The 23,638-nt window shown below is 37.2% G+C and overlaps 1 protein-coding gene across 2 annotated transcripts in view; it reads left to right on the top strand.

The window, feature by feature from the left end:
- The first annotated feature begins 2,939 nt into the window (after window positions 1-2,939).
- LOC137401665 (ileal sodium/bile acid cotransporter-like) overlaps window positions 2,940-23,638 on the top strand; it is a 35,001-nt gene continuing 14,302 nt past the window's right edge. Inside the window, exons 1-6 of one of the 2 annotated variants that reach the window (XM_068088118.1) lie at window positions 2,940-3,091; window positions 7,411-7,580; window positions 9,377-9,497; window positions 11,670-11,821; window positions 15,079-15,198; window positions 21,099-21,270. In XM_068088118.1, coding sequence (XP_067944219.1) covers window positions 3,022-3,091; window positions 7,411-7,580; window positions 9,377-9,497; window positions 11,670-11,821; window positions 15,079-15,198; window positions 21,099-21,270 — 805 coding nt within the window. In that variant the 5' untranslated portion in view covers window positions 2,940-3,021. Of the gene's footprint in view, window positions 3,092-6,297; window positions 6,398-7,410; window positions 7,581-9,376; window positions 9,498-11,669; window positions 11,822-15,078; window positions 15,199-21,098; window positions 21,271-23,638 lie in introns of those variants that run through there. The other variant, XM_068088120.1, reaches the window with a different exon arrangement.

The following is a 23,638-nucleotide window of genomic DNA, read 5'->3' as shown; positions in this document are numbered from 1 at the left end:
AACTATACCTTTCCTTCAAAGATCTCTAAAAGTTGCTACAGTATAAATAAACATCATGATACTTGACTATAAAAACCATAGCGATAGTTTGTCATACTGTTTCATTTTAGTGTTTTTTTACAAGCGATTACCTTGCACATATCCTAATTGTTACTCTGTCTACTGCAAAGACTAAAATTGTTGCTATATAATAGACAACACGAGGATATAATTCTAACTGCTTAGAAGATACTGTTAATGTGTCAGTTATGCCAATAAATTATTAGAACCGGAGTGGGCTAAAGTGCTGCCGGGTACTGGGCCATTCACATCTCCCAAACTGATGACAAAAAGCTGATGCATTGTTATGTAAGATATAAAAATGTGACCTCTTGTCTGAGGTCACATTTTTATATCACAGAGGTCACAGAGGTCAACTGTGTAAAGGATGTCGTGAAAGATGAAGATGAAAATATGGTTTTAATTTCAAAAGTATTTGCTTTGTACTCCTAAATATTATGCATTTATACGTATTATAGTTTTACTACATCCTTCTCAAAACGTGTAAAAGTGTGCATAGTTGTTTATTTTGAAAACTCTCACTTATGGCTACCCTATTGAGCTTTTAGTATTTTTGTATTGCATAATATTTGCGAACAAGGTGATGAACTACTGTCCACGCAGTCTGACTCTCAAACTAACAGAACACTTGTCTGTGTATGTCGCAGGTTGACCCATTCACTCGGCTCCAATAAGCTTGACGCTTGGCATCTCAACCTTCAAAACAGCGCCCTGATTATGCCAGTAGCTACAGTTTCTTGTTTGAAAAATTTATTTAATCATAACTATTTTTGGTTGTTTTAAAACCTAACTCTTTCACTATGGAAATTGTTGTGTGGAGTCTATGGAGATTGTTTTCTCCTTGCTTGTTGTGACCGACTTTAGATTTACCAAAAACCTTTAGCTGATGTTCACTAAGTATTTTAGTATTTTAGTTCACTCTTCTATTTTAGTTTACTTTTTCTACAAAAAGTCAGCGTTTTTGTCATTGCGCTTCAATCTAAAGCTTTTTTAAATTAGCCAAAAATTCTGCACAATAATCAGTGCACTTTAGAGTACAGTACGCGTGTTCAATATTTTTTCTGGTTTAATGATAACGGCTGCCAAAGAGAAATGGCATCATTTTCGCAAAATAATCAAATGGCATACCTCAACTATTATTATTACTAGCTGTGCTATCAGGCGTTGCCCGAGTATTAAAAATCAGCTTATAAACAATGAGGAGTAATGAGAGTTGCTTACCACTTTCTATTAGCCTACCAGAATGCCAATGTAAAATTTTAGTAAGCTAACTAAGTACTATCACTTACTTGCGCAATCACCCTGCGTGGTATGCAAAGACGGTGGGTATGTGCTCTCATATAACGACTTATATCGGCAGGCCAACAGCTCATACCCTGTGGCCTATTGGGTAGGGTGTTGGACTAACAAACAGTGGGTCCAAGATCAAATCTTTTACGGTATAGATTATTTATTCCAAGATTTTAATAGCTATAGCCGGAATGCTGACATACAGACATAAAACATACTTTGAGAAATATATATATATAAATTATTATTATTGTTATTACCCCTATTCTCTACTCTTCTATTCTCAGAACTACATTTAGGTCGCTGTTTACAATTTTTTTTTATCTATACTATACCGAAAGGGAAGAAAAACCAGCTGCTTCGCTTTGTTGTGGCAAAATGATGACTTGGTATTCTAAATCTGTAGCAAAATTTTAGGTGAATTTGATAAATCTGTGATACGTAATGATTGTTTCTTTAAAGATGAACTTGCACAAAAATTTGATAGATTTTATTCAAAAATGTTGGTATTTTTCACCATTTCCAATTGTTTTTGATGCTTGAGGTGATCAGGCTTCCAGGATGTTTCAATATTAAGATTGATAAAACTTGATTGCCTATAAAACTCTCCGATCAAGTGAGAGTGTTATTATGATGTCAAAAATAGCTGCAAAGAGACTGACAGAATAGGGATGCGTAATGTATCTCTTTTTTGCTGGTCTCTAATCTGCTGGTCTATTCATTTTGCTGGTCTCTAATCTGCTGGTCTATTCATTTTGCAGGTCTCTAATCTACTGGTCTATTCATTTTGCTGGTCTCTAATCTATTGGTCTATTCATTTTGCTGGTCTCTTAATCTACTGGTCTATTCATTTTGCTGGTCTCTAATCTACTGGTCTATTCATTTTGCTGGTCTCTAATCTGCTGGTCTATTCATTTTGCTGGTCTCTAATCTGCTGGTCTATTCATTTTGCAGGTCTCTAATCTGCTGGTCTATTCATTTTGCTGGTCTCTAATCTGCTGGTCTATTCATTTTGCAGGTCTCTAATCTGCCGGTCTATTCATTTTGCTGGTCTCTAATCTACTGGTCTATTCATTTTGCTGGTCTCTAATCTACTGGTCTATTCATTTTACTGGTCTCTAATCTATTGGTCTATTCATTTTGATGTGTTAGATCAACTCAAACATCAAAAACAATCACAAATGATAGAAAAATGTCGATACTTTTTGATGAAATATACTAAATTTTTGTGTAAGTACATGTTTAATGATGCTAAGGATTGCCATTGCAAAGGCTTCCTGTCAAAAGAACAGTAGACAAGCTGTTATTAAGGCTCTCTGTATCAAATGAGTTGAACAAGGTCATAAAGCGAAGTGATAGTTCACAATATTTCTCGCATGGCTTCAGTTGGATTCTTTTCACCAATCAGAGGGATTATAGTATCCCCTCCCAATTACAATGTCATTAACTTGTAAAAGAGCTTGCCTGCTCAGTATATATCAAACTGATGTCGACACTTAATTCGTTGAATTGTTTATTAGCCTCAGCATCAGATTCACAGGCTATCGCCATGCCGGTCGTAACAACATCAAGTCAGTTGGGCATAGGCTCTTCCCTCGGTGCCATCTGCTTCCCTAGGTGCATCTATCTCTACAGATTCATCATAGTTTGTCATCAAACTGATAGTCAGCGATGCACTACCTCATCTTATTTTCTCTCCTTGTTATAAGCTCAACTCAAGGTTTACCAGGGAAGCTTGAACGTAAGTATTATATACTACTTCATTGGCAATAATTTTATTTTAAACACAAATGTTTTAAAAATTATGATATAGTTCATGGACACTCAGCAAAAGTGCTATTTTAGAATGATTATAGCGTTTTTTTCTGAGCGTTTTAACTGTGATCAAGTTTTGTCAGTTGTTTTCTTAAACATTCTGGCAGTCAGATCAGCTCAAACATCTGTCAAAATCATATTTCTTTTTGTTCTATTATGAGATACAGGGGCCTATTGAAAGCTTTGGGATTGTAGAGTGGTATATACAGTCAGAGTGTAAAGTAAAGAAGGAAATATTTGTAATACAGCAAAAGTAACTCTGTCAGGCGTGTGATTTACTAAAGTTCCACAATGCCATAAGTATCTATTTCCTTTTTGAGTGAGCGACCACCAATGAGCTAACCAACCAATAACTTACATTTAGCCAAAATCTTTTTTAGTGTGATTGCGTGCAGTGTTTGGGTAGACCATTTATTGACCAAAATAAAGTGTTTACTGCAACAGCATAGCAACAGCTTCATTGAGCATTTATAGAATTATTTGAGGGCAAATAAAAGCATCCTCCATGAAAAGGCACATTTTATCATGATATGTATGATCATATTCAACAAATTACAATTTATTAAAAAAATTGGTTTTGGCTTACAAACATGTTGTAGAAATCTTCAACTCCTGAGAAAGCAAGCTGCGCTTACAGATTTTTTGTCTGTTTAGATGGATTAGGCATTTTGGTATTTGAAACATAGCTTTTTAAAAAAAATTGAGATTTGGAGAGTCGTTAATACTTTTTACTAAATTTTAACTGAAAATTCATAAAATCTCTAAAAAAGCAATGCAGAAACTCTGCTTTTTTATCTGTTTCTGTTTTAGCAAAAATTTTGAATCATCCATAATTGAACTCAGGTATGTTCTGAGCTGTTTTTTTTAGCAAAAAGGTGTGTTAATTTGAGCAGCTTAATGCTGTTTCATAGCAACTTTTTTACCAAATAGTTTTTTAATTGAATTATTATTAAAAGCTAATTTATTTTAAAGCATTGAAGAAACGCTCGGAACGATATTTCAGTTTTAAGTTTTAACCCTTAGCCTTTCTAAGAGTATCTGGCTCATGACCCAGATTAATATTACACACACTTACACCACACGATTAGTATTTACAGTGTTACTGTTACTAAAATAACTATAATTTTTATTGCTAATGTTAGTATTATTAACAATGTCTGCCAATTGTAGTTTTTTTCCAGTATAGTAGGTGCTCGTACAACGTAAGTAATCCGTTCCAGAAACGTTTGCGGTATAGGGAATTTACATCATAAGATAAGTAAAATACATATAAATTGCCTAATACGTTTCAAGATTTTCCAAACTCACCCATTAGCCATACAAAAAGAAAAGCCTTGACTTGTTAATTTGTGAGCTGGTATAATTAGTTTCGACAATTTTTCTTTCTCACTTGTTTCATAAACAATGATTACGGTAATTTTACAATAAGTTGATGGGGACATCCTCAACTCATATTTATATTGATTTGCTTATTATTTTGTAAACGGCAGTTTATTCTGCAAAGTAAACTAATATACGTCTACTATAAAGCAAAACAACAAAATATTTTTACTATAAAAAAGCGGTAGACCTACTACTTGTTCGTTGTTTTTTGTATCCAGGGGTCCAGGTTAAAAGTTGACTTGCAACAAAATTCACATTACAGTTATTTGGTAAAAGCGTTCAATTCACGTGAAAACATACGTGACAAGACGATAACCAAATTTCGTGGGTATGTCATCGAAATAAGGAGATTCCAATCTACGGCGGCTTTTCGTTTTTGAGCTTTTAAGAGCTTGTAATCATCTTTCCAAATATTTTGCGCGTACAACATAACAGAGTAAGACATGGTGAATCTTTTCATATCAAATAACGGTAATGTGAATTTTGTTGCAAGTCAACCTTTAAGATAAAAAAGAAATATTGATGATACTCTCAACTCGGGACATTCAGATTGGTGGACCGACAATGTAACACCACCAATTAATCACCTTTAAGTATTTGTGAACAATTGCGCAGCTATCTATTCCCTCTTCTGTCGACACATCGGACGCTCTATTACGACGAAGTAGAATGCCATAGAAATTGTATATGTAATAGATATAATGCTATACGCTCGTCGCTTTTTCTCTCGCAAGTGTGGCGAGGTACACTATATGTTTTATAATGTATTTTCTACCGTATATGTTTTCTTGTGCATACAGGATCTAGACATATTGAAAGTTTGTGTAGATTAAGTGTTTAGTGAAAATCAACTTTACAACTGGTTGCAACTGGTTACAATTGGTCACAACTGGTTACAACTGGTTACATTTGGTTACAACTGATTACAACTGGTTACAACTGGTCTAGACCAACTGCCCTTGTAGATTAGTATTCCTTTGTCTGATGCACTTGTCTTTCTAAGCTGAACCTTTGCTCCACTCTCTTTTGATAGTTTTCATTGCAATTCTTTTTTTCCTTGCTTTCATTCACCTTCTACATTTTTGCTAATTTAGGTCTCCGAAGTGGACTCTTGCCATGATTAGTTTTTTTTTAAACTTTTACGAAGCCGCTACACCAATACTTGGAATGTATCGTTTAACTCTGGGATGATGCGAATCTGTACATGGTCTTAATATAGTATTTTACCTTCCTTCCAACCTTTACTGGTAGAGTTTTTTGGCGCTGTATTGGTTCTCATTTTAGACTGAAACTATTCCTTCTACCAACATTTCAAAATCATTGATGCCGTCTGTCATCTTTAATCCTCTCTTCTCGCGCCTCTGACTCACAGTTTCTATAACTCCTTAAACTTTGTTCGTGATCTGATATTACTCTGTTTTGGCATGCTGCTCTATAGCCTTTTTTGAACAATCTGTTTTTTAAGAAGACTTTTACAGGATTTGCAAGCCAAAGTCATGTCATTTCATTCAGTCTGGCATAAGGCAGCCTCTTACTCTCAAATTACTGTCATAGTAGCATTTGATGTTACGTCATTTTTGAAAACTTCCTTTTACAATAAGCTCCTAGATTCTGCGCAGTATGAGGCCAAAAACTGATTGATACCTGCCAACTCTTGTTGCATTACCTAACAGGTTTGGTAATGATACCTTTACAGTCCTGGCTCCAACAAGTCTAAATATCAGCCCAATTACAATTGTAAAGGCTCAGACACTCCCTGCTAAATAGACCAAATGAACAATGAAATTTGATGTCGTGACGATTTCCTAACGCTTTTGCATCAGGTCAACTTACTGCACTTTTTACCCACGTGTGTTGCTCGCTCCCTATTTTCAAACGATAAATCAAACACTGCCAAAACCGGATATACTGCATCGTTAATAAGAGGTGATTTTTAAATTAATGTTAAACGACAGAAGGTAGAATGAATGTCAAAGCTTTTATTTTTGTTTATGTACATGTATATAAATATATATTATGTTTATATATTATATACATATATGTATAACTTTCTACTGGCATTGGGAATCATCAACAAGCGTTTCAATCGCGATCAAGTTTTGTCAATTTTAATTTTAAAACATCCTGACATGCAGATCACCTCAAACATCAGAAATAATCGCAAATGATGAAAAAGTACCAATCTTTTTTGATAAAATCTACAAAAACTTTGAGTAACTTCACCTTTAAGAGCATGAAGTTTAATGTTTCTCCCTGTAGATGCTGTTAGGAAACTGTTTGTGGTTTGTTATAAAAGTAAATGGGCTGACACAGCTAGCTGCACCTTACTGGGCAAATCAAAACACACAAAAATGCATCAATTATAATTTAGCCATTTTATAATCAGATTTTTATGAAACAAATTCAGCATCACAGCTTCCTTTGTACAAATGTTTATTGTCACTATTATTATTAATATTCTTATTTTAATGTTATTATTATCATTATTATTATTATTTTTATTATTATTATTGTCCTTTTGATTTCCTCAGCTCTCCTCTGCCGGTGATACGTTGGTATCGGACTAGGGCTCCTAACCTGGGATATCGAACAAGATTCTCAGTATCCTCGCTGATAGTAGTAGGGCAGAGAATTGTACTCTATCTACTTCCTTCTTCTCTATTTCCAGCAGCTGCATTTGCTCGCGCAGGTTTACCACTGCTCCCAGTGCTCCCACGATGATTGGTACTACCGTCGCTGATGTAGTACCATTTTAGTAGTAGCATGCTTGTTAGTAGCATCCATCTTTTTGTTAGTACATACTATTTCAAATGAGATAACAGGGTTAGATATATATGTAAAGTTGTCTAATATATGTTGCAGATAATTCCACCAACTCATTTATTAAGCTGGTTTCTCCAGAAGATCAACTCCTTACTGTATACTACGACACACCAGAAAACACCCTCTCTATTGTGCTCTTTGCTGATGAGGACTTGAAAAATTTTTCAATATCTGTGAAAAGCAGCCAAGAAAGTGTGGCAACAATAACAGTAAGAGTAATGTTTTCTGCCTGCAAGCCGCAGCCTTGAGTTACTATCACAAACTGAGAATTTTCATGAGCTGAATCTAAATGTGCCAATAAAGGCTGGCTCACACACTATCGCCGTAAGTCGGGGTTGCCCTCCCAACAAATATTCGTCGACTATGTTCACTGTAAACCAATGGCATCGTCGAGGCAGTGCTAATACTTCAGAAAAGTTTTCAGCTGTCAAGCTTTCTCGATATTTGGCCAAGCATTCACGACAGCTTAAGGAGTGTGCACCATTTTGGTGATTGACCGTTGCGGATTGCTCGTTCCATATTTACTTTTACGAGAGTTCTTGCGAGACTAGTATTGTACCATGAGAACGCTATGCTGCTGACATTTCGCTGAAGGAAACACGGATGAGCTTGTTATAGTGTGAACATTTTTATTACAGACGATCACCAAGTATTGTGGGATTAACGCAATGTGTGCCCCATTTTTATTTACATCGTTCTTTGGTTGGCGACAATCAAGCCTTCTTGGCAATTAGGTCAAAGTGTGAATTCCAACCTTGATGCAAAGGTTAAGGTTAGAAATTGGCTGTAAACTAAAAATAGGGCTTTGTTTGTATTTAAAATATCAAATTTCAGTCAAGTCTCTCTTCTTTGCTTGAAGCTAAGTTGGGCTGAATATTTGAAAGATGCACAATTATTTGATGTAAGATTTTGTGCCATGAGACTCATTGGAAATGGATGATATGCTCATAAGTTTTATTGATTTTAATATAATATTAGTTTTGAGTAGTTGGTTGACAACTATTACACAAAGCTGGGGAACCTAACTGTCTATTAAAGTTTAGGTACACTATAGATACACCATAGATACACCATAGATACATCGTAGATACACCATAGATACACCATAGATACATCGTAGATACACCATAGATACACCATAGATACATCGTAGATACACCATAGATACACCATAGATACACCATAGATACACCATAGATACACCATAGATACACCATAGATACATCGTAGATACACCATAGATACACCATAGATACACCATAGATACACCATAGATACATCGTAGATACACCATAGATACACCATAGATACATCGTAGATACACCATAGATACACCATAGATACATCGTAGATACACCATAGATATGCCGTAGATACGCCGTAGATATGCCGTAGATACACCATAGATAGGTCATAGATATGCCATAGAAGGTAGTTTCAGTCGTACTCTTGACAGGTTTTTGGCAGACATTCTACCATTACCGATATTTTATATTTAAAACTGCTTTCAGTTAAAAAACAATTGACTATAGAGTTCCATTTCAATGGAACTCTGTATTCAATATAGCGTATATATTGAGAATATAGAGTTCCATCTCAATGGAAAAGTCTTTCAAAAACTTATAAAAAATTGTTAACGGTTAGCAGCGTTTTAAAAAGATGTCTAGAGTCACTCGTTAAGCCTGGAATAATCAAGATCGACCTACTATTTGAATTTTAATAAAATAGTAAGTGTTGACTTCATTGCCGAGTTATTCCAACTTCTGTGGGTCCAGCGCCTCAACTAGCTACTGTGCTACTGTACATGTGGGCCTCATCATACCTTAATATGTAAGACTTAGCTTTTCATTTAGTTTTTCTACTTAATCAATATTGTAACTATATCTTTATTTTTGTTTAATGTTTTATTTTTACTAATTGATAAGATAAAACACCCACGCATACACATGCACGCACACACACACCTGCATTGGCGAAGGTTGCAGTAAAACGATGTGCTTTCTAGAGACAGCCTGTCATCACTCTCTGCCAAGAGACGGAGAACATGACCTTCACTACTAACATAACCCTGAGAAGCGACGGAAGCTTAAAGGAATTTGGCACCTGCTATAACCTGACCTTTCTCAGTGAGTTTGTTTATCCGCGTATACGTAACACGAGCCGAGAGTGTATACTGTGTAGGCGGAGTTGTGTTACTACAATAGAACATGTGAGACACCACCTGCGGTTTCCCATTTTACTTGACTTCGGCCGCCGACATGCCAAACTGCTAAATCACCGGGGAATTGGTCGATCTTTTGTCCTGTTTTTTACACAGAGCAGACGAGATTAAATGGTGTCAAATTTGTTTACGGGTAAAGTAATTTCTCATCACTTAGCCTGTCAACCTTTACTGCTTCAGTACTTCCCGGTTAAAAAATATTTATTAAAAGTTGAAGAAAAAAAAACAAAAAACAAAATGAACTATACAATTCTCTCTCATGCTCTGGCTCAGTGAAGTCTCTCTGAGAACATCACTGTGACAGCAGTCACTGCGGTTCGCTGTTTTTTTGGTCAAGTTTTGTGAAGTGTAAATGTGCAAAAGTATGCCAAAATGTGCAATGAGTAAAAGTACCTGTGACACTCTTCATCAGTGTCTCAAAGCCATCTGATAAACTTGAAAAAAATTAAAAAAAATTTACGAATAATGAAATCTATTAGATATGAGTTTATTAACTTGTATTTCACTGATTTTCACTTTTCGAGGGGTGCCAGTCCCTGTGAACTGTGAAAAATGAGTGATTCCTGTAGAGCAAGTTGAGAGCGAACTGATAATCTACAGAACACAGACGTACAGAATATCCTTGCATAATTAATAATAAAAGTAACCAAATGTGCTCGCTGCTATGCGTCTCAGCACCGGTTAGCTGCCAGTTAGCTGTCGCAGTGACATTTATTGCTCTAATGATGCCATTCTTTTGGTTAATTTTAGGAATGTTGGCAATAGTCCAGCACCTGATCTTTGACACTAGAGCACTCCCCCATTCATGTTCATTACTGAATCCTCTACGATGGATGAGGGCAATCTCACTCCCTTCTACTTTGAATAGAACAAAAACACGCTCAAAACAATGAAAAATAGACGTATTCTGAATATATAAAATTAATAAGTTATTGGAAGGTCATTCTAAGAAAAGTCTGTTTTCATACTGCAACAATATATGAATGAACAACTCACTTTATAATCTCTGTCTTTTTCTTGCCTTTTTTCAGTTATCATCTAATCGAAGGGTGGTTTCTTGCGGTTACATAAATTGTGCTAATCCTGTTCAAGACTGATGGTGTTGCGCTATTAGTTTTTTATGTATAGAAAAGATAAAAAATCTGACAACAAAGTGCTATGACAAATACACTTTTTTGTTCTTCCAATGGATTCGTGCACCTGTGAACAACAGCTCACACTTCTGATCAGAAGTCACGAGCTTATGCAAAGTCTGATTTGTGTAGCGTCATAAATTTAATATTTGGCATATCCTAGTATGTGAGCGATGCTAGTGACATACACCAACAATGACACGTTCAAGTACTGGCTCTCCCATAAATAGTTGAAATGATTTAGGGGATGATTTCCATCATTGTCGTAGATGTCTGTTTGAGCAATGATGGCTGTTTTTATGTAATAGCCTACACTAATATAGACAGCTTTATCTGTTTCTTTCAACCCTGTGCCATCCACTATATGGCACATATAGTGGATGGCACAGTATCTACTGTATGTGCCATATATAGTGGATGTCTAAATCCACTATCCTCATATTATGCCTCGGAGAGTAGCCGCAGTCTTGTGGTTTAAAACCCCTGAACTACAAACAATAGGTTGGGTTCAATTTTAAGAAAAGACAACTGGTGGTGCCAGCAATGACATCCTACTCTTATTTACCATCTGCAACTGGGCATGTGTCTCCAGTCATTAAGACTACATTGCCACTGAACTCAGATATATTCCGCCAATTTTCAGCAACATTACTCCTAAAACAAGGGCAGCTGCTCGCTGTCAGCTAAGCAGACATTACACTCGAACTTCCAGCAATCTTCGAGTGCACCAATCTCAACCTTTTAATCTCACCTAGAAATCCCCTGATTACACTATCCCTCCTTCAAGACACTAAAAAGGAAATTTTTTTGACTGAAATTAGAGAACTATTTTACCTGATGATATCGAGTTTTTATATTTTACTAATTAAAATTAACAATCAAATGAAATATTTGATTGTTGTCCAGATACTCACATGACAGAACCTGTAAATTTTCTCTTTTAGGCACCGGGGTGTTTATAGGTTACTCGACGCTGGAGTTCTACGCTGCCTTTAATAACAGCTATGAGGAGATCTACATTGACAGCGTTCTTTTGCGATGCATCAGAACCCGCAGACTGGTTGATACAGCATATGATCTAACGCTTATGATCTTGGTGAGCTATTCAGAAACAAAAATTCTTCTCTTTTATAAGTTGTTTCATATCGATGCCAGACTTGCAACACCACTTGTTCCTAAATATGCATTAAATCAACTACGGTATTTGATTTGATCTGAAATTCATTTCACTAGGCAATGCTACCAAAAGCAAATCAAGTCGTGTAGAAAAAAAACAATAACTTCTGAATTCAAAAGTGATTAAAAAAACTCCTATGATATAAGGTTGTTCTATATATACCCTACAGGATGAAAATATTTGTTGGTTATAAAAATTCGCGAATTCGTGAACAGTCAATTCCGCGAATTATGAAATTCTGTGAATAATTAGTTCTATTTTTAATCACAAGGGAGAATAACTACTGCATCAAATTAAAAACTAGCCGCTAGGCATAAATACTAAACGTTATTGAGTTCTAAAACATTTTCAAAATCATTGCCTGGGCTTTGAGCTACATGTAAAACCATTGCCAATGCATCACATTTCTTTACAAAATTATTCAAGGTTGTCACAAGATATGCAGAATGGCGTCATCGCAAAATAGCCGCTGGGCAGAAGTACTAAATGTAGCCGAGTTCCAAAACTTCTTCAAAATCATCGTCGGTGCTTTGAGTTTTATTGCCATTGCATCAAACTTTACAAAATTATTCAAGGTTTTCACAAGTTATTCGGCATGGCTTCGTCATCGCAAAAAATCTCTCCTAGTCTTTTTACATTGAAATCAACTCCATCAATCTCTAATACCGAAGTTGAGGACGATCATGATTCTGATCTGGAAATTATGGTATGTATTTGACTTGCAGCGCAGATACGTTTTTTTCCATAATTAACTTCATTAGTTAATTCTTTTGTTTAAAAACTGATCACTTTCATTAAATACTTCAGCTATTGTTTTTGCACTTCTGCACCGCAGCACCTTTTTGGTACTTATTAATATGTTTTTTTTTTTGTGTTTACTGCAGATTGAGAATGAAACAACCTACTCCGATTACGAAAACTAGAGACAAGTAGTAATATTCATCAAGGCAGGAATATTGGCAGAGAAGCAACCAGTCAACCTAGACCTCTTCATCGACAACAACTTCTTGATATCGCTGCAACAAACACGATTATATTATATATTTTATTTCGTGTATAGATATATTATAATTTATTACAAACTTGAGTGTACAAATAAAATATTTCAAATACAAATAAAATTTTACAAACGATGAATGGAGTAAATATAAACAGTTTAGCCCATATGGCGGTTGTCTAGCAATAAAATTAAACTGGTACTCTTGATAAGTGAATACTAGCGTGTAATGGTGCTCTCTGACTAGTTATTTTGATAATAGCAGCTCTATATCGCTGTCACTGTCTTGGGTAGATATTAAAGGCGATTCCATCGCTACTGCATGACTGGTAAGGAAGTTATCATCAGAATTCTGCTCGTGGCCTACTATTGCAAAGTTCTGCTGGTTGGCCAAAAGTTTGTGCTCGTAAAGGCGTTTTTGTTCCTTTTTAAAACAGATATATTCTTTTCGTTAGCAGCTGCAGTCACTTCTACCTTATTTCAAGACCTCCCTGAATGATTGGTGATCTTCTAAGAATGACATCTACCACCTTTGTAGTCATGGTGCCTCCGTGTATGATGAAAAATCTCTCTCTCACACTAAAACAAATAATGAAGCGGTAAGGATGGCAAAAATAAATATTACATTTTACCGAAGAACCAAAGTAAAATGCAACTAGTTTAGTAAATGGTTTTGAAAAAAATCATTTCTTCCCACAAATCGTTGGTTCATCAAAGGCCTCCAAATCGATGAATATTCGTAACAACCTCCGAGTGCAGCAAAAAATTTATAGCTTAGCATGATCGACTCGTAGTTGCAAGCTGTGGTGTATACCGTGTTTCGGTGTATGCGCACACCGAAACACGCAATGTGCGCATGCGAAGGGTTAACTCTATTGCAAGACGCAATAGAGTTAACTTTTCATAGAGAGTGACAGTTTTCAGCCGCAAATAAATTAATCCGCGAATATGCATGAAATGGCAATTTTCGCGAAATATAACTCCGCGAATAAATTCATCCTGTAGGGTAGTATGGAAAAATTGTTGATGTAGATATTTATGTCTGATGTGTTCAGTGATTGTTGTTTGTAGGTGTAACTATGAAGTGGTTAGTTTTGTCGGTTAGTCTATTAAAATAGTCTACGAAATAGCCTGTTGAAATACTTTAGACAGCAAAGATTTAGAAATACCGAACGAACGTTCGGGAAGCCTGAGCTCCTAATTCTCCTTATTAGGCATCATCACGCTAACGCAAATTCTTTGTAGACTTTCTAACTTGTCTATATCTCTATCTGACAAGTATGTAAATCAGCACGACAAGATGGATATCCATCTGATATCCATCCATGGTATTATCCATCGTGTCCACCCATGGCAAAACGGATAACACCCTGCTGCGGTAGAACAATGATTAGCTACTTAGTTTTATGCAAACTTTCTGAAGATTGAATAAAATATGAGTAGCGTGTCTAGCTATTATTACATCATACCCTTCTATTAATTACAAAAACTTTAAAAAATGCATATTTGTGTGACAAATACTTTTCATTGGAAGGACAGTACTTGAACATGTCATTGTTGATACTAACCACTGTCACTCTCACACAATAGATGTCAAAAACTAAGTGTATAACAAATCAGCCTTGTCTTTGACGGTCATTCATTCAACTTCTGAAATGTTCATAAGCAATTTATCAAAAGGCTCTATGTACAAATATAGATGATAGCAAATGGAATAAACAGATCTGTAGAACAGGAAATAAGAGGTGGGTATAATGTACAAAGTGCCTATCTACTTACGCCAAAGACTTTAACCTGCAAACCTATGTTAAAGTAATAAATGCTCACTATAACACATGGTTATGATTTAAAATTATCCTCTGTCATCTATATCAACACATCACACGATGTCACCGTGTGTGAGCTTGTGCATGTGTGCGTGCGTGTGTGTTCGGATGTGCTTATTACGTACTAATTATGCGCACAACTATTCTTTAATGTAGCAAGATGACTGAGCAGTGCACTTGGCTACTAAGTTGAATATCCTGGCTTGATTCCTGTGCAATGCATTTTTTCCTAACTCATAAGCGTGGCGTTGCAGATACGAAAGACAGCGGCTCTTTCATCTGTTTTAGATGAGATTTGTTTCCTTGGGTTATTATATTACATTTAGAACAGAGTTAATTTATTTCTTTGGTAGGTCATCGGGGTGACTTTAGCGATGGGCGCGAGTTTGGAGGTAAACACAATAAAAGAACATCTGAGGAGACCCAAAGTTCCGGCGGTGGGACTCATAGCCCAGTTCACCTTAATGCCGCTAGTACGTATATAACTATCTACGGGAACAGCAAAAGCATGAAAGAGTTATTCCAATTAGCATTTAGTTGGGTCTGAGCTTGACCAACCCACTGACTTATCTTCTTTTTGCTTTATAACTAGATTTGTTTATCCTTTTGTCAATATTTCTTAGCTAGAGCCTTTTTTAACCTTTTGTTAGGCAATTTTTGTTTTTGTTAAATTTTTCGAAATTCATCCCCTTTTGAGAGAGAATGAATTTCAAAAAAATTGTCAACAAGTTTAGCATTCACTCTTTTGGTCATAACCGCAAAACTGTTTCTTTGACCTTTATAACCCCTAAATAAAAATTGATCAGTAAACATTTTTTTACAAATTAATACAAATCATTACTAGATTCCACTAATATGCTTGAAGTTTTTTGTGCGATGGTCGTCGTCCATTGACGTGGTTTTAGTGACAAACGTGTCTGAGTGGATAGATGTTCAGAATGATCAGAACTACACTTTGATTCCTAATCACTAGGGTGTAAATATACTCCATTGTCTTCTGGTTTGCCCGTAAAGTGGTTTATGGCCTGATCTGAAGATTTTAAAATGTTTAGACATGATTAGAATGTTCTTCAGGAACTGCGTTCGACGTACTAGCATCTGGATACGCCATTGTTATTATGCGTCGTTTTCTTACTCAAAAGTTGTCATGCAAGTGCCTAGTATTACTGGTACTTTGCCAACAAACATTATGCTTTTTAGCTAAAGCTTTATACAAGCTAATATTATATAGTACTGTCTCATTATAGCTATTAATAATGCTTGTAGCTTTTTACAAAGCTTTTCTATGACCAAACATATAAATACTTGGGTTTTCTGTTATCAAATCAGTTGTCTCTGGAGTGTGCAATAAACCATTTCTCTAATTTAATACTCTATTTAATTACTTCTGTGCAGAAACATAACAGAAGCTAATTGGCGACAAGGATTTCTCTTTTGAACAGTTACAAAGAGTTTTGTTCAGATTTTATCATTGATAAAATCGATACAAAGAGTTCTAGTTTATTACAAGAGTAACTGTTCAAAAAATTGCACCACTACAATGGCAGAAGTAGCAGACCTGATCAAGCTAATGCAGAAGCAGCAGGAGGACCAGAGACAGCAGCAAGAGGAGCAGAGAAAGCAGCAAGAAGAGCATAGACAACAGCAGCATGAGGAGTTCAAGCAGCAACAAGAGGAATACAGACGTCAGCAAGATGAAAGAATGGAGGAGAATAAGAAACTGATGGAGCTACTACTACAAAACCTACAACGGAAACAAGAAACAGCTGCAACCGCTGTTCCAGCCTTCCCAGGTTTTGACCCAACAGCAGAGCTACTAACAGATTACATAGACAGATTCAACACATTCATTGCAGCAAATTCTATTCATCAAGACAAGATTGCTGGCACTTTTCTCACCAACCAACAGCCTACACTCTACAAGCAGCTTAGTAATATGGCAGCTCAGCTTTCAACACCCAAGCAGATCAACGACCTCAACATGGATGAAATACTGGAATTTCTCAAAGACCAGTATGACCCTAAGCGCTTCATTGTTAGAGAGCGTTACAAGTATTGGAGTGACATGCAGAGGAAACCTGGAGAAACTATTCAAGAGTTAGCTGCCAGAATTCGTCAAGATGCAACTACATGTGCCTTCATAGACATTACAGATCCATTAGATGAGGCTCTCAGAACAAGATTTATCTGCTCTGTAAACAATGAAGCAGTTCTCAAATCTCTCTTCAAGGTCAAGGACAATGAACTCAACTTCAACAAAGCTATACAGGTAGCACAGGAAACAGAAGAAGCAGCTAAAGTTGCCAAAGAGACAGTTTATGGAAACTCGTCTAAAGTCAACAAGGTTGCTCAACAGAAATCAAGATACAAACAAATCCAGAAAAACAACTCTACACCTGACAAGCAGAAGGAAGGAAAGCTATGCTACAGATGTGACCGAACTAACCATACAGCGGATGACTGCAGATTCAAAGCAGCCACCTGCAACTTTTGTTCTAAACAAGGTCACATAGAAAGAGCATGCAAGAAAAAGAAATCATCTGCAGCAGAAAAACCAGTAAAGATGATAGAATGCACATCAACCAAGATGGTGAAACTTGCTGAAAACATCAAACTGGAGGGAGACAACTTCACACTTGAACTGGACACTGGAGCATGTGACAACTTCATCTGTAAATCAATATGGGAGAAGCTAGGAAAGCCAAACCTAAAACCTACTACAGTTAACTACAAATCAGCCTCAGGACATCTCATAGAGACGCTTGGCAGATGTGAGCTAACTGCCCAATTGGATGCACAGAAAGAAGTCAGACTACCATTTGTGATTAGTGCTGTACAAGATCTCAACCTACTAGGAAGAACTGCTATACAGCAACTAGGCATCTCTATTGATGACAAGCTACAACAGAACCTTGTATCAACAATCACAGAGAACCAGCCAGATGGGAGGTTACAAATCAAGTGTAAAGAGATGTGCAAAGAATTTCCAGAAATATTCAAAGACGAGCTAGGATGTCTCAAGAACTTTGAACTAGAGATAAACTTCAAACCTTCAACAAAGCCAGTCTTCTGCCGACCCAGACCAGTTCCTATTGCCTTGACAGAAGAGCTCAACCAAGCATACGAAGCAGGTGTAGCTAAAGGCATATGGGAACCAACTCAATTCAACCAGTATGGAACACCAGTTGTACCTGTACGCAAATCTACAACAGGTCAAGCTGCAGGGAAGATCAGAGTATGTGGAGACTACTCCAAGACTATCAATAATCAGCTAGAAACACATAGGAAACCTATCCCACTACCAGAAGATCTAATCAGAAAACTAGGTGGAGGCTATTGCTACACAAAGATTGATTTAGCAGATGCCTACAATCAAATATTGTTGGCACCAGAAAGTCAACGACGACTAGCACTATCAACACACCGAGGAGTACTACTACAGAAGAGGTTGCCCTTTGGCATAAGCTCAGCACCAGGGTATTTTCAAGAAATCATGGAGCAACTGACACAAGACCTCCCAGGAGTAGCAGTATACCTAGATGATATACTAGTGAGTGGAGCCAATGCAGAAAGCCATCTACAAAACTTACGTCGACTTCTTCAAAGATTAGAAGAAAGAGGGCTCAGATGTAGAAAAGACAAGTGCTGTTTTGCTCAACCTACAGTAGAGTATCTGGGACACAAACTCACTTCAAAGGGAATCACTAAAGGAAAGAAGGCAGATGCAGTACAACAGATGCCAGTCCCAACAGACTTAACTCAGCTAAGATCTTTCTTAGGAGCTACACAATTCTACAGCAAGTTCATACCCAATCTGTCACAACTCACAGGACCATTGCACAAACTGACACGCAAAGGAGAGACCTGGAAGTGGGGCACTGAACAAGAAAAGAGCTTCAACAAACTGAAAGATATGCTATCAACTGATAGTGTCTTAGCACACTTCAACCCAGATCTTGACATTGGAATCTCATGTGATGCTTCAGAAACTGGACTGGGAGCTGTACTATTTCATCGTTATCCTGATGGAAGTGAGAGACCAATAGCCAATGTTTCAAAAACACTGACCAGCACACAGAGGAAATATGGACAAATACAAAAAGAAGCTCTCTCAATCATATTTGCTCTAAAGAAGTATCACCAGTACCTGTATGGTCGACGGTTTATCTTGGTAACTGACCACAGACCTCTTCTCACACTTCTAGGACCTACCAAAGGAGTTCCAGCTCTAGCAGCCAACAGACTAGCAAGATGGGCACTGGTACTAAATCAGTATGACTACACCATAGAATACAGATCTACCCAGCATCATCAAAATGCAGATGTCCTCTCAAGACTGCCAGTTGGACCTGATAAAGAGTTTGATGCAAGAGAAGATGAGGATGATGTTGATACAGTATGCACTATTCACACTATTGGACAACAGCTCAACTCTACAGACTACAATGTTCTAGCAAAGGAGACAAAGAAAGACCCAACACTAGCCACAGTAATGCGCTACACAGCAGAAGGATGGCCTGGTAACAAAGAGATGAAGGAGACTCAGCTGTCACTCTTCCACAAGATCTCAGATTCACTTTCTATCACTGAAGGTTGTCTTCTATATGGCAACAGAGTAGTCATTCCTGTCAAGTTACAACAGGAAGTATTAAAGATCCTTCACCTTGGACACTTTGGAATGGAAAGAATGAAGAAGCTAGCTCGAACTGCTGTCTATTGGCCTCGCATTGACTCTGATATAGAGGAGACAAGCCGACAGTGCACTGCCTGTGCTGAACACCAGAAGCTTCCACAGAAGTATCCTATACATCCCTGGATGCTACCTGAGAAGCCATGGAGTCGTCTTCACCTAGATCATGCAGTGAACTTCATGGGCAGCCAATGGCTAGTGATGATAGATGCCTACTCAAAGTATCCATGCATACACAGGACGTCATCTACTTCTACCAGAGCTACCACAGACATCTTAGAGGAGATATTCGCACACTTTGGATACCCTCACACCATAGTCACTGACAATGCTACCAGCTTCACCTCAGGAGAGTTTCAGCAGTGGTGTCAAGAGAGAAGCATTGTTCACCTCACTGGAGCACCCTACCATCCAGCTACAAATGGCGCAGCTGAAAGACTAGTACAATCCTTCAAACAAGCCATGAAGAAATCGTCACTCTCACCTAAATCTGCACTACAACAGTTCCTGATGCACTATAGAAGGACACCACTTCCTACAGGATACTCTCCCAGTCAGCTGCTGAATGGAAGACAGATGAGATGCAAGATTGACACCCTATTGCCATCACCCGCACACATAGCACAGTTTCATCAATCCAGAGAAGTCAACCGATCGGCAGAAAAGACAGTTAGCAAGATACACAGCTACAATCTTGGAGCACCATGCTATGCCTTGTATCATGGACCTAGACGCAACAGACAACCTAGATGGGTTCCAGCCATTGTTACTAAGATATATGGAACTCGTAGTCTCAATGTCAAAGTGGTACCAAAGGGACCTACTTGGAGAAGACATGTTGAACAACTCAGACCAAGATACTCAACAGAAGAAGATCAAGACCCTGGAGATAAACCTGATATAACAGAGGAGACAAAACTGCAACTACCAGCCCCTACAACTGTAACAGAGCAACCTCCGTCTAGAAGAAGACCACGCAACCCTCGTCTACCTGATGGAGATGAGTATAGCAGAGACAAACCCCGAAGGTCTAAGAGAACCAGAAAGAACCTTTAGCTTAGTGAGGAGGTGTCATGCAAGTGCCTAGTATTACTGGTACTTTGCCAACAAACATTATGCTTTTTAGCTAAAGCTTTATACAAGCTAATATTATATAGTACTGTCTCATTATAGCTATTAATAATGCTTGTAGCTTTTTACAAAGCTTTTCTATGACCAAACATATAAATACTTGGGTTTTCTGTTATCAAATCAGTTGTCTCTGGAGTGTGCAATAAACCATTCCTCTAATTTAATACTCTATTTAATTGCTTCTGTGCAAAAACATAACAAAAGTATTTCGGTATTTTCTCATATCTTTGAAAGCAACATCACTGAAAACAGTAATAACTTTATGTCTAATATTTTTACTTAAATAATCTCTTGTTTAATTCGGTCTGATATTTTGACATCTATGAATACTGCAATTGTTTTAACAAAATACTGACGATGGCAATGTTAATGTCGCTGTTCCTGTGAAAAGGTACAAAAAATAGGTGATATAAATGTCACTGATCTTACTAAAGAGTTTAGCGTGATCTCTCCTCTTCAGAGCTCTTCCAAAATTTTTCATGTACTCTTTCTTCTATACCTTACCTTCTGCGTTACGTAGACCACTTTTTTAAAGCTTATCAATAATTTTAGATAGCTTATGGAGCCATTTGGCTGATGGGATACACAGGTGGAAAGGCCTTAGGGCTCTTTGCTCTAGGTTGTTGTCCTGGAGGGGGCGGTAGTAACATGTTCTCAAAATTACTAAATGGGGACATGTCTGTCAGTGCAACCTTGACAACTCTCAGCACAGTTGCCTCTATTGGTGAGTACAGATTGGTCTATCATATTGGTAACATCTGCTGTTGGTATCGTAGTAGCGTTTAGTTCTGGTGAGTATAGATGTTCATACTGTCACATTGGTAGCATCTGTTGTTAATAGCCATGTAATGTTTAGTTCTGGTGAGTACAGATGTTCATACTGTCACATTGGTAACATCTGTTGTTGATACCATAGAAAAGTTTAGTTCACGTAATGATGAAATTAAGTTTCGTCTTGAGGTGAACTTGGCCAATTGTATAGTCAATGCGTTTACAAAAAGAATATGACAGCAAACTGCCAATACAGACACACCTTCACATATCACGGTTATCTCCTTTCGAGACTATCACATGGTGGAGCAAATGCGCCTTTATGCGGCCTATACTATGCCTTGATAATGTGTTGAAATTGTTTCATCGCCGAAAAAATTTGAGACAGCTAGTTAGTGCAGCTAATTAAACACAGCATTCAACCAAATTCACTATATATAACTAAGTAAAATATCAAATTTAATTAACTAAATAGTCAATGAAGTTGATTTTTGCTTTTTCACTTTGACGACATTAATGAAAATGAGGGCTCAGCAATGTGCAAGTTCTGAGGGGATGTTAGTGATGGAGATACATGGCCTTACTTATTGATAACATTGTTCACATTGTTATATTTGCATCTATGAATAGTCTGCGGTATATATCTCTGATTATGGAATCCAGTTACTGAAACAATAAAATACTAGTACTACAGCAACTAACCTGAAATATCTATCAAGCGATCTGAGACAGCCTATCACCATCGTCAAGGTGGTACATGTTGTATATACTGTTGTGGATTTTTGACGAAATATCGGAAAAGTTTGAGGGCTGACATTTTTCCTGACATTTTTCAACTATGCCGTCGGTTTATGAATAATCACAGAGAGGGTAACTCCAACATACTGTAATACGGTGTATACCAACCAGCCTTTAGATCGGCTAAAGCTCACACAGGATTGGTTTGTACCTTTCTGTTATTGCTGTAATTGTTTTGCCATATTAATAAGTTTACCAACTTTTTTGCTTGTACTTACTTTATATGTAAGTACTTCTTTATGTAAGTAAGTCATTACTTTACAGACCAACACTGATTAAAGTTTACATATTATGTTGGAAAATGGTTACAGCATATGTCTTATGTTGAGATGACATCAGAGTTCTCCCTATTTTTACTATCATTATAACTACCACACTTTGTCTTTTTCGTAAAGATATTTCTAAAAGTCAACCATGTCCTTCTCCAATTTAAATGAGTTTCATTGAAACAGGCTATGGTACTAAAGCATGATGAACTAAAATGCAACCTTGTTAACAAGGATAAGGAAGAAATTAATTTTAGCTCATGAGCCCCCTTATTTGGACGGAATAAAAAATTACTATGGAACGTTTCCAACAGGAAACAAGATTTGTTGTTTGATCTGAGAGAGGTTATCCACGTAAATCACGCTGAAGCTATATCTAGTTCTTTCTCGGAACTCTCCATCTTGTGTCTGAACACTTGGTAGAGTTTTCCTTGATGAATGACCCTGGTTTGCTTCTTCATCTCTTCTGATGATGACTGAGATCGAAAGAGGAGACAAGCAAATTTCATGAATGCATCTACATTGCCAAAAATCTTATAGTTTAATTGTAGCTCTGTTGTCAGCTTGCCCCAATAGCAGTCGTGACCCAGAGGTCTAGACCCCCTGACCTGTGAACAACAGGTTAAAGTTCATTTCTCACAAAAAGCCCACTGGTGGTGACAGGAATGATATTCAACCTTAAATTGGTTTTTGCAACTGGGTATGTCTCCAGTCTTTGAGGACCACTGCACTCAGAGATGTCAAGCTAAAATCACAGAGCCATTATTTGTGTAACAGTCCTCCTAAAAACACACACAGCCTACGCTTGCAGTAAGCTAAGCAGACGCCATACACGATCTTAGGTGGATTACTCACTCAAGCCCTCAGTCTTTAGTCCTCTGTTAGTGACCTACAACAACCAGGAACTCAAGTGAATTTCACAACATTAGACAATCTCTTGGTCAACAATGTCTTTTGGAGTGAACCTTATAGGAATGCTTCTTTCTGTTGGACAACTTCTAGCTTGTGCCTCGATTTCCTCCATCTTTGACATGCATTTTTCTATAGCTATCAGAGTAGCTAGCTTACAGAATAAGTTTTAGCTAAGAAGCTCAGCCATAAATTATTGCTCTTATTACAAGTTTGCTATGATGACTTGGAGTTTAGCTACTCCAAGCTGCACCTCAAACATATTTTTTACCACTTCGCAATATTATGACGCAATGAAATACTAGGTTGACAATGATTTGGCTCTCTGTCAAAAAGCTTAACATTAGT

This window comes from Watersipora subatra, chromosome 8 (assembly GCF_963576615.1).
Source record: "Watersipora subatra chromosome 8, tzWatSuba1.1, whole genome shotgun sequence".
NCBI classification, from domain to species: Eukaryota; Metazoa; Bryozoa; class Gymnolaemata; order Cheilostomatida; family Watersiporidae; genus Watersipora; species Watersipora subatra.
Note: the sequence above shows the minus strand (reverse complement) of the source record. Positions and strands in the feature narration are given on the sequence as shown.